This window comes from Micrasema longulum, unplaced genomic scaffold, assembly GCF_059751315.1.
Source record: "Micrasema longulum isolate JH-2025_06_02 unplaced genomic scaffold, ASM5975131v1 h1tg000896l, whole genome shotgun sequence".
NCBI lineage: Eukaryota > Metazoa > Arthropoda > Insecta > Trichoptera > Brachycentridae > Micrasema > Micrasema longulum.
The window spans coordinates 230499-243474 of NW_028278087.1; the positions used below are offsets into that span (position 1 = coordinate 230499).

The 12976-nt window shown below is 37.0% G+C and overlaps 1 protein-coding gene across 4 annotated transcripts in view; it reads left to right on the forward strand.

Annotated features, from left to right (window-relative positions):
• LOC148278305 (uncharacterized) overlaps nucleotides 1–12976 on the forward strand; it is a 396029-nt gene that overhangs the window by 194143 nt on the left and 188910 nt on the right. The window contains exons 1-2 of one of the 4 annotated variants that reach the window (XM_088231599.1): nucleotides 10303–10768; nucleotides 11759–12173. The exons of 2 other annotated variants lie outside the window; for them this stretch is intronic. In XM_088231599.1, coding sequence (XP_088087725.1) covers nucleotides 11978–12173 — 196 coding nt within the window. In that variant the 5' untranslated portion in view covers nucleotides 10303–10768; nucleotides 11759–11977. Of the gene's footprint in view, nucleotides 1–10302; nucleotides 12174–12976 lie in introns of those variants that run through there. One more of the 4 variants, XM_088231598.1, reaches the window with a different exon arrangement.

Sequence of the window (12976 nt, forward strand, 5' to 3'; positions counted from 1 at the left end):
ATTATAGGTTACCGACGAAGATACTTTAAATGTCTATGCAAATATACTCATTTTCGTACACAAATATCGGTTTTTCTTTATAGACAGTCGAAGATAACTCTGTTAACTTCCCACCTGAATCTGTAATCGAGGCCCTGGATATACTAAATCTTTGATACGCCGCTCATTAGAAACATAAAACGCCCTTTTATGCGATTACGTAATCCTGACATGTTCAAAGTTGAGCACCTCGGATGCGGGATATTATGATCCCCCTCTCGCATGTGCTAGCAGTACAATAAGGTTCTCAAGCACAATGCGAAATACGTATATATTTTTTGTAATTTACTAACAGAATTTAAAAGTAAATTATTATTTATTGCTCTGATTTCATAATTTATTATTTAGTCATTTTCCCATATGCTTTCATACTGTTTTTTTTTATCCGTAATCGACCGAAAATTCGGTTTCGGTCAAGTTCGACCAATAAAACGAGTTTCGGCCGCGGTCTTAGTTTTTCGGCTTAGCCGAAACCTGCGGTCGGGATATGTCGAATTACGTTCGATTATACTAGGGTTCACATTGTATAATTAGAGATTATTGGATTGTTTTCCATTCAAATAATTAATTATTGTAATGGCAATTGTCTAACAAAAAAATAAAAACTAGACTGATTTTGTGATGGTTGGCTAAAGTGAGTAGTTCTAAGATCTTTCGTTTTTATATTTTTTGTAATCCTTTATAGTTAATACTTAAAGTTCCTATAACGTACATCGATGAACTGTTACTTATAAGTTATACGTGTAACATAACAAATGACCAGAAGCAGTACAAATAAACAAATTTAGGTAAGGCCTTAATTTCGTTGTGTATTTTATTTAACACTTATTTTAATGAGATCGTAAGGATAAACAATAAAAACACATAATTTGAGGCGTTTTGAGGAAACTAAAACAGAATCTAAAATTCGGTTTCAGTTTCCGCTGGAAATTTTATTTCGGTCGGTCACTACTGTTTTATTATTTTACTTTAGAAATATAATTAATTTTTAAAATATAAGTTTTCTTTTTTTCTAAATTTTTTTAAGGTAGTCGTATTTTGGTATTTTTGAACTGGTTTCTTTACCTTTTATACTTTCTTTCTCTTTCATAGCATGCTGTGAACGAGTATGCAAATATTATATTTCTTGTATGTAATCATGTACAGGTATGGTTGTCCAGTTGTCTGTAATTGTTAGATAATAAAACAAATAAATAAAAGCATAATTCAATGCTAGTGTTGACGAGGAAGGTGTAGCGAATTCATAAGTTGATATTCGCGAACGCTCTTTAGTGTTAAATGCAGTTGTAATGATTTTGGGATAACCCCGCGGCGAATTTCTTTGTTTTTGCTATGCAGGAGCTATCTTCAAGCTGATTTTATGATAATACTCTTCTTCTGGCTCATGTTTTAGAAGTGGAAACCTAAGAAAAAATCACTTTTGAAAAAATTGCAAAAATTTAAATCAATTCTAGTATTACTAAGTGCAATATCAGTTAGGTATCGCAGTAAGCGGAATTAGCAAATAAAGCTTTTTAGATAATAGTCGAGAAAAGTAGTGAAAATAGTTTGTGAAAATTGGCGAAAAATGTTAGATTCTCGAGGGCCGAAAATGCATTTCAAATTGGTAAATAAAGCGAAAAATCGTGGATGGTCAAAAAAATCACAAAATCGTGTGAACTTGACTGACACAAGCAAAATTGAACTGACACAAGCAAAATTATTGTGTATGTCCGAGGAGATTCGTAGCGTATACAGCTTCGGAGATCGGCTTTTTTTCAATGGCCAGTCTTGAAATATAATCGACCTCACCTGGGCCTCGATTACGATGGGACCGGAACATTTATCTTAAATTTCATCTACAAAATAAAATTAAATGTTCTGTATGAAAAGCAGAATATGCATACAATTTTTTTTCTTCTAAACATGTTCAATTATAGGTTACCGAAAAAAAATACTTTAGATTTTCAAGCAAATATACTCATTTCCGTACACAAATATTGTTTTTTCTTTATAGACAGTCGAAAATAACTCTTTTCATTTCCCATGGTGATCCGGGCCCTGTAGTCAACTTGGATCCAATAATTTTTATCCGTTATAATTTTTTTTTTGCTTAATATTTTACTGTTTCATATCTAGTTTTATGTTACTATTTATAACTGTATAACATGTCAAATAAAAATGGACTCTGTTGTCTGTCAATTAATTAAAATATTTCACTTTTTTAAATTTCGTATATTATAATCTTACAATTAGCAATATCGTTTAACACAAGTTATTTCAATTAGCATGGTAACGAAATTATACGTAATTATGTATAATTTTCATTAGTACCTGAACTCGGCAGTAACTTGACTCCGGCACCATTGTTTCCTCAGCCTCTACTCGCACCTCGTACTAGTGCCGCTGGTGACAATTGCGGTTTACCGGATGTTCGTTCCCAGTTGAATCTTATTTATTTACATACCCAACTGTTCCATTGTGCGACTCTTAAATTACAAATTACGTTACACAGACGGGTTTCCTTTTAAGATTAACATATTACAACAGAGATGGAGTACATTTTAGAGAACGAAGTTTACGCATTTTCAGGACATGACCTGTAATTGGCTGGTTTACGTGACCACTTTACACACTGTGTAACATTACTTTCTTCATACTTCTCCCACTACTTGATTTTGCAGGTGTATGTTATTCAGATGCTAACTCTGAATCGCTTGATAAGTTGGAACGATTGTAGAATGTTTGCATACGTTTTATCTTTAAACTTCGCAAATTCGACCACATAACTGAATATCGCTCGCAACTACACTGGCTCAGTATCAGGCATAGAAGAAACAATCACATTCTATCACTTTTTCACAAAATTATAATCCCACTTCGCCTGTTTATATGAGAAAGCTCTTCCAACCTCTATCACAACATGGACTATCTCTTTGTTCTAATAACTAGTAACAGGATAACGCTTTTAAAATCTACTCTTTCACCGCTCTAATTTTCTTGCCGCCTCTTTCACAGTAGTAGCTGCTCGGTTGTGGAATAATTTACCCACTAATGTTAGAGACGCCCCTTTATTTACATTTAAATCAATATTGAAATGTCACTATCGAAATATTTGAGTTTTTCCTTTCTTCTTCTTCTTTCCTTCCCATCCTCTCCTCTCTTCATTGTCTAGTGTTAATTTATTTATTTTTTTTGTTAATTTTTTGTTTGTTTTTAATTTTGTATAAGATTATAGGATAATTCTCAAGAATATGTCCATGCACTTGTAATTTTATCAAACTGAATGGTTTGGGTAGGTAGGAAAAAATTGCCTTATATACCCGCCCTTATATGGATATTTATTGTATATGTATATAAAGCGTAAAATAATTATTAATAATAATTAATTCGCCGTTTTGCCATCTTTAAATATTTATATTTCTTTAATTCTTCCATCTGTTGAGTTTTGTAAAAAAGAAAGACCTGAAACTTTTATTGATGTGGGTGAGATTCTTAATTATTTTATTTACTAGGCAACGTCTAAAAAGATTTTTTTATTTTATATCTTGCGCCAGTTGGGTTAATCGATAATATTTTGAGTTTGTCGTAAAGTTTCGTTGAATTTTCAAAGTTAAATGTGTACTTAGGCCTTGTATATCATTATTGAATGCATACATAATACGCTTATGAATAAAATCGTAGTACCAAAAAACAACAAACAAAATGTGTACTGATGGAATACCTGGAAAAATGTTCCCTTTTGTATTCGAAAAAAATACTTTATATTATAAAAAAAAAAATACTTCTGTGATCGGTGGTTCTTAAATTTTGCTTCTGGATCTCATTTTGTTTTTTTTAATCAACATTTAACACGTCAAATTTACATCACGACTTTTATGCCGTTTCAAACAAAAAGGCAGTATCTTGCAAAAAATAAAAAGGTGTTTTTTAATGCCATCTGATTGATAATTTTAATTCTTCTAAACAACTTACTCTGTTATTCTTAGAGGTGGGGTTCAGTGCTACGCAAGCTTCTGACGTTACTGCGACCTGTAAAGATCTATTTTGACGGATCCCTGTAAATAGTTCTCGCCCTCCAAGCTCGGGTATATAAAGAGCCTGACTACTGTGTGAAAGGCGAAAGTTCTCATTTAGCTAAATCTGCCCTTCCAAACCCAAATCCGTAAAGTATCGGGCTAGTTAGGGGGCAAGCTCCGTAACATCCTCAGGTTTTACAAGTGGTCCCCCGAGGATGAGGATTTTTTTATGATGTAAAGCATCACATTCACATAGAATGTGTATAGGTGTTTCCTCGTCTCCACTGCAGAACCTACATCTAGAAGTTTCGGAAAGATTCATTCTAGCAAGGTGTTTGTTTAATCTGCAGTCCCCTGTAACGGCTCCAGTGATAACCCTCGCATGATTTCGGCTTAGGGGTATAAGGTCGAAAGCAAACCTTTTTAACAGCGTGCACCTTCGCGTGGTGCTAACCGGGTACTTTTTAAACTTTTTGGCCCGAGCATTATGCTCTGCTCCCTGGCCCGTGACCTAAGCTCGTTACGAGGAGCACATTTGGGCAACCTAAAGTAGGACTTAGGGGTTATTGGGGCTGTCTTAGCTCCCAGCCTTGCCAATTCATCACCTCCTTCGTTACCGTCGATGTTTGAGTGTCCAGGTACCCAAATCAATGTCGCACTGTTACATTCGCCGACGCAATTAAGCGGCCGTAGACATTTCAATATTAAATATATAAGATTTAATTTCTTTACTTTAAAGGAGTAACGGTCACCGCTTACGTCATCTTGTTAGACTTAATAATAAGTTAAGGAATGCTATCTTTGTTTAGTTTTTTATCTTTTACTTTTTGTGCTGTTACATGTTCACTAAATTGCAATACTTACTAGTTCTTTGCTCGATGTATTATTATTGTGTTTTTTTTTTGTTTTAAACCTTTTAAAAACATTCTTGTGTTGCTGAAATTCCACCCGTCGATACGCTTTGTAGCTGCAAGACTTTTTGTGACGTTAATTTTCATATTATATCAAAATAAACTTCAACTGTAAATGGGGTCTAGATTTTTAACCGCCCATGCGCTCTGTAGCTGCAGGACATTTTAAATCTAGATTCTATTTGTAAACGGTTATTTATAAATTAAAAACACGTCCTTATAATTTTTTGTGCAGTGTAAATGGGAGTTAGATTTCTAAACGTCCGTGCGCTATGTAGCTGCAAGACGTATTGTAATCTAGCTCGTATATAATTATTAAAATTACATTAATGATGGAAATGGGGAACTAGAATCCCAACCGCCTATGCGCTCTGTAGCTGCAGGGCGTGTTGGGATGCTTATTGTACAGCGCCCTTGAGGTGGTTTTCACAAAAATGGCGCTATATAAATAATCCTAAATAAGTAAGTAAATTAGAATTGATCTTGACAGACTTCAGAGCTTTTAGAGCAGCCTGACTGTATGAGAGAATAAAAAATATTTTGTTCTTGTATTGTCCGCGCAAATTTTCATGCGCAGGCATAGATGATGTACAACTTAATTATTATTAGTAAAAAAAATATTCTGTGATTGAAATCGGGACGATATCTGTGGTTCTTACATTTTTTATCCGTAACTTTTTTTTTGCTCAACATTTTATATGTTAAATTTACATCACGACTTTTATGCCAAAAGACAGTATCTATCAAAAATTAAAAGGGAAGTTTTTTTAATGCCATCTGACAAATAATTTCAATTCTTGTAAACAACTTGCTGTAAGAAAAACAAAAAAATGATCATATTTTTTGTATGTGCATATATATATATATATATATATTTAGATATTTAATTTTATTTTTATACTAACGTAAACTGTACATTTTTTTGCTCTTTTGGGCTGTAGCAGTTTTTCTATTTCTTAAACATATTCGATAACCATATTTGCCGCAACAAATCGGTTTCTTAGAACAGTCATTTGCCCATATAGGAACCAATTGCAACTTTAGGCATACTAATATTTCTGGCTTGCCGACCATTCATATACTGAGCCTACTCCTAGTACAAACAGAATTTGTAAGAGTGTTTTTGTGCCATTTTATAAAATATGAAATGTAGGTATAAATTAGTAAAAAAACATCTAAATTTAAAAAAAAACTGTGTTCCTCAATTTCCTCAAACTGTTATTCCTTTTTGCTTGGAACGGAAATATTGCGAGTATTAAATAACGCAATTTATCCCATCGCCATCGCACTGATTAACAGCAAACCTAAAAGTTATTATAAAATTGAGTGGTTTTTTTTTTACCTTTTTAAATATCATCCGTATCTTGGTTGTGCAAACTATTGGGACACAATAGATTTGGGAAAAAATACTTTGAAGCTGACTAGTTTACAAAAATACATTTTTCACCGCACCGCCGACATTTATTTGACTACATTAATAAACTTTAGGAAACATTAATTACTGGATATACATACAAAAAATTTCAAAAGAAAACATTATGAAAAAGTTTGTTTCAAAAGACTTATTAGGGAATTTTCGCTTCAAGGTTTTTATATAAAACTTTTCTTAGGTAATGTATATTCATTCGTATTTATCGTTTAGTAATGAAATAATATTTTTTTTATCAAAAGTCGAAATATGTGCATGATGTAAGGCCGAGATCGATAAAATCAAGAGAGTTCTGCGTTGTTTTGGACATGCAGAGCGAATGGGCGGAGAAAGAACGGCTGCGAAGATTTACGAATTAGACCTAGCTAGACATGTGCAATTCGACAAATACTTGAAAATTAACATGTAAAAAGTCGGAATAATCGGCGCGCGTTCATGGGTGGATTTATGAATGTTGAGGAAACGGATGTGTATGCAAAGACAGAATGATATGGCGTTCTATCTTCGGATGGTTTGATTGTTTAAATATTCGTTTGAACAATTCGAACCCTTGAATTAATAAATAAAACAACAGGTACGTAAATAATACATCTTTTCGATAAATGAGAAAATAATAATGTTGCGATTTATTACGCATGAGTGGATATTATGACTTATGACTCTAGAATGCAGCGAATTGCATTGTAACAAGTTGTACCTTGTTTAGTCTACTGAGCAATAATTGTGGTGTATCACTGGATATTAGATTTAGCAATTTCAAATATGCATTACATTAATACCAATTAGCAACGTACAAATAATCATTGAAACGTAATAAGTATTAGTATTATCATTTGTTCATCTTGAGCTTTTGCAGGGTAACGCTTTTGCGGCAAATCCAATCGTAGTCATATAGTATGAGGGAGATTTTTATTAATTGATTTTTTAATATCCATGAAATTTATATAAAAAGTAAATAAAATCTGGATCGCGCAAAACTAATTATTGAACGCATTTTTACACAATTTTTGAATAAGGAATTCCTTTAATCGTCTGCTTCTTTGCTCCAGACTTGTAGATCCCTTAATCGCGGCGGAAAGCTTGTTAAAACAGCTTTGGCGCAAGAGATTCGGCTTGATAGAAGTTCTGCGCTCTGGACTCCACAAATTTGAGCAATTCTTTCTAGCACTAGCACAAGCGTCTCACCTTCCCATCTTGTTTTAATCCAACATCTTTATCTGTTTAATAAATTATCTCCCTTAATTACACGACACAGTATCCTGACGCATAGTCATCGGAAAATATCTTTATCTGGAAAACAGATCACTCACCAGTCGCTGGCGGATTGCATTACTATTGTTAACTATTCCTGTCAGCATGTTTGACTTATTTATAAAATTCAATGATTTTATTTACACTATATAACATTCACCATTCTGCCTATGTGGGAAGTCTTCTTTCTGTTGACATATTGCTCTTTTTGTGTAGTATGAAACCCAGCTTGGTATTTACAAAAATAATGTTTTTTTTTTAATGTTTTTATTTTTATTATTTATTATTTTTATTTATCTAAAAGCAGGTTTCGTATTTTATTTTATTTTAATTAACGCATTCAAAGGGCAGGCTTCTCTGAAATCACTCCCATTTGTTGCTATAGGCCAAATTCTACGGAATAAAATTCTGAACGGTTTTGTTTTTTTCAAAGAAATATTAGCGTTCTTATAATTTACACAAATATTTAAATTTTGATGACCATTTTCAACGTGTTGTAAAAAACTCACTTGTAGAAATTGAAAATCAAGTTGGGGTAGAGTGGGGTTTGAACCTCGGATTTCTGATCCGTAAGTCCGCAACACTAGCCACTGAACCACAACCCGATTCCGAAGAAAACTGAAACTTTAGTGAAAAAGGTTAGATTTAGACAGTAAATAAACTATGCAATTATTAAAATAATGGTTCCATTTTATAACTTAAAACCCTTTAATAAAATTTAAAGACGGTAAAGATACTCGTAGATTATCTTTCTACGGTAGATACAAAAATATTCACTGGCGGTACCCATTGTCAAACGACCTTTACGTACGTACATAATTCCTTTATCGTTTATAGCTTTGTTTCAATTCCTTCCCTCCCTCTAAACACACGTGGCTGGCTGCACACATTATTTGTGTATAATAATAGTCTTCTTTACCCTATATTCCAACTTGCGAGGCTTCTTCCCTTTCCGGTTGGATCGCGTGACGTTTCCGCCCTTCACTAACGCACTGTTCTATCCAAAAACTCCTTTCAACTCTTCGCTTCTCTCCTCCGATCGTCCCACGCGCAACACCTTGGTAAACTTATGCCCAGGGTGTAAAATGCGCCCTTCTTTTTACATAATCTTCGATATAAATAAATAAAACTGCACGTGGCATTGTTTGGTGAATATGTAATAGCTTATTATGTATTTAGATAAAATAATTTTATGTTTTCACGTTTTGAGAGAAACCACGCTCGCATAAGCATATCAGCATATGTAATAATAATATATAAATAAATAACAATAATTAAAAAAAAACAAATGTAATTCTATCTATTTTTTGTAATGCATGAAAAAAATTGTATCGACGAATAACTTAAAATCGTATGTTTTCTAGTATGTATCTTTGTTGAATTACATTACAAAATAAAATGAATAGTTACATATTTGTCACAGCAATTTACGTTTAGTAATATATACAATAGGTTTAATGAGTAGAAAAAGTAAAGATGCATCTAAACTGCCTAATTAGGGATAGTTTCCCCGTTTTAAGACGGTAAATTAATTTTTTACAATCTGTTATTTTTATTATAAATATTATCCACTTCAAAAATTTATTTGTTTGTTTTTTGTTAGTTTTCCCATTTTTATATAAAAAAGAGATTAAATTAATACACAATGGAAGAATAAAATACACACCGTTATAGATTTGAATAAAATTGTATAGTAATCAATTAGGCAAAGTTTTATTCATACCATATGCCCTTGAGGTATTTTATTACGAAAATGGCGCTATTTATCCATAATAATAATAATATCAAAATGCAGACTTTATCAAAGTTAAAACACACGTGTTGAACTATTCACAAATGAGATTTATGTTTGTACAATATTATTATTAGTACAGCCTACAAAAGAAATATGCTCACGTGTGCTCTATCCTGTGAACTGATTTATTTTATTCTAGGTATTTCTTATTTCCCTTCCCTTTCTTATATGGGACAGTACAAGCAAGAAAACTCTTCGTCTCAAATGTAGTGTCCCGCGCACCATAGAAAGGATAAGACTAGGTAGGACCAGAAACCTGGGCGAGTGTAGCGTAGCGTAGTGGACGGCGCGTTCTCGGGCCTACCATACCTGAGGTCCCGGGTTCGACTCCTCGTGAGGGCGACATGAAACATTGGTTTGAAATATAGTTTAACACTGCAGTATTTCATTGTTCTTTGAAACGTAAGACTGATCAGTTTACCTTACCAAAATACGCTGCATTTGATACACGAATGTAATTCCCTAGGCACTGTCGGTGCGGGTAGGGTAATGAAGACTGGTAATCGGAGCAATTTAGAGATTTAATTAGTAATGGGAACGAACCGAACCTCGCGCCCCCTTCGACTTCCGACATTGACACACATAACACACATAACACAACGCACAACGCTTTCTGCCCCCTGTCGTCCGCGTCCGGTGTCCGGCCTTCCCGGCTGGCGGTGGCGGCGCGGAGCTAGAACCTCCGGCGTAACTCGAGTAGTCGCAGTCGGCTTAATTATTTCTCCAACTATCTCACCCGGCGGTCGCGTCCCGCTGTAGGCGTCTCTTTCTCTCCGGCTTCGGAGGAAAGGAGAAGCGAGTTTTTAATATCTTCTATACATCGCCGATGCGTAAAAAGTCGAAACGGTCGAGTATTCCGAAGCTACTGTTGCCTCTCGCGAGTGTGTGTGCCGACTGCCGACGTGCCGACACTGCCGCACGCACACGACGGACGGCCCGCGCGTGTATTGCGCATCTACACATCTACAGCGACCATCTGTCGTAGCGCGGAGAGAGCGCTCGCGGTGGTGTGAGTGGACTAGTGTCGGTGCGGCGTAATATCGCGAGGTATCGCCTCTCTGTAGTGGTGCGCGTACGGATAGTCTGTCAGCTCGGCGTCGCGCCTGTGTGCGGTACGTAGGCAGTCGCGGCTGGCGCTCGGCCGCTCCGTCAGTCGAGAATCGCTAGCCGAGTAGTGTCCGCGTGCCGCGGCAGGTCACCCCGATCTCCGCGTGTGAAGTGTATATATTATTGTTTTCCTCGGAGGATCGAGCGCGATACGCTACGACACATTTCAATTATCCGCGATTCTACGAAGGAGGTCACGGGTCGCCGTCGACGCGCGGTGTCAATTTGAATAATTTAGGTGAATATTTTAATCCGGTCGAGTTTGTTTACGATCGGCGTCGACAGTGCCGACAGTGCCGACAGTTTCGCGCCGGGTCGAGAGGATGGTCGCCGGGGAGGGACAGTAACCCTGGAGTCCGCCGAGATGTGCCCGGAGCCTCCGCAGGCCTCCTCCGGCTGCAGCGCCCCCTGGCCGACAGGGCCCCTCAGAACCTGGAGCCCCTCTCCCCACCAGGACAACACGCCGTGCTAGAGCCGTTCCCTATTCCGTTGTTGCTGTGATATTGTGCTGTGATCCACTCGGTCGGGTTTCCTTTCCCCGTGGAGCTAAATGTAACGCGAGAGGTGTCGAATAGCCGAGAAAGTATTTATTTTGATAATCGTCGAGATCCGAGAGGGCGTAAGAAAAAGTATCTAAATATTTTTTATAACGTATTCAATCGCAAGTAGTCGGTAATTTTGCGGAGGACGAAACGATTGTTGCCTTAGAGAACGAGTCGAGATTTCCTCTCGCGGAGCGGTGCTACTCGTCAGGTGCTAGACGCTAGACTGGGAACTCCGTTTACTCGGCGAGCTGCGGAGGACTGCGAAGAAAGTTCCGCGCACGGAGACACCTCGCCTCCGCTGGACGGCTCCTCTCGCCGGAGCCGAACCCGGTTACGGAAAGTCGGAACTTTCCCCGGACCTAGCGTCGGAAATTATACCGAATATGAAAGCCGGAAGGATGGCGAACGCAGAATAGAGGCGACCGGGTTGCAGATTCTGCGTGCCGGTACAAATTACGCCGCAAGTTGTAAAGCGGGAGAATTCTATATAATTTATAAAACACACCTGAAATAAATATTATTCTATATACCTAATTACCTATACAATTTATCGAGCAACTTATTTTTCATAAAATATTTACAAAATTATCGATTTGGAAAAATGTTGATCAGTGTCAAATTAAGTACAAAAATTCGTTGCCAAAATTAAGCTACGCTTTTATTCGATTTTCGAATATAAACAGATTGATAATACCTACGGTGCAACGCAGTCAGTGGGCGAGTATCGAAAAAGGTTCGCCGATTGTGACTGCTGCTTTGACAGCGTTTGACGAGCTTAGCGTAATGTGATATAACTCGGGATAGATAGTGTATACGAGCGGACAGTGGGAATCTGTGTGCCGCCGGTGCGTACGTGTACGGTGCGGTGACCAGTGTGCAGTGTGGAGTGTCCCGCGGCCATCATGAAGGAGGAGGACTGCCGCCAGTGCGGCTGCTACCCCCGCCAGCGCTGCTCGGGGGTGGCGGACTTCAGTATCGCGGGGCTCATGGGTAGTCGGCCCCGCCACCGCCCGCAGCCGCCCGCCCCTGCGCCGCTGCCCCCAAACCTGTGGATGACCAACGAAGCGCTGCTTCTCTCCACATACTTTTTCAAACTAGGTTTGTTTAATTCTTTAAGGGAGATAGCAAATCCAAAATACGTTTCTTTCGTCAAAAATCATTTTGCAAACTAGATAGGTACACCGTTATTGAAAATTAAAGGCCTAAGAAACTAATGGCTCCTTTGTCAGCTCCTCGAATGCATGCCGTACTTTTTGCCCCGAACTCTAGACCTCACTACGTCAATTTTGATTCATTCGATAGTTCTTCGAAAGGACGTCAGTGTGAACGTGGTGTTCAAAGCTAAACTGAAATGAACGATAGCGGGCACAAATCGTCGTCCATCTTTCAAAAAGGCGCATATCGAATTTGGTAATTTTTTAGACGATTTTTTAAGAATTTGTTTGGAAAGTTTTCGCCTTTAAAAATAATCTTACAGTATTTTCCTGGGTTTTTTAAATTATTTTAAGACAGTGTTGATGCCCATTTATTTCAAAACTCATAACTTAATTTTTATTGAAACATTCATAACTCAATATCGACAAAAAAAAACGAGATTCGCCTTTTTGAAAGACGGACGACGATATGTCGGGATCCGTACATTTCGTATAACCGACTAAATCATGAAAGGATTTCTGCGTTGGTTTCGACATATAGAGCGAATGGACAACGAAAGAACGTCTAAAAATATTTACCATGCCAATGTTGATAGATTCAGAAAAAGAGGAAGACATGACATGACTAAATCCAAGAAATACTGAAAGTCGGACATGTCATGTTGGTATAATCAGCGCGCTTGTATTAGATGTATGCATGTTGAGAAAGCGCAGTCTGTATGCAAATACAGAGTGATATGGCGTTAT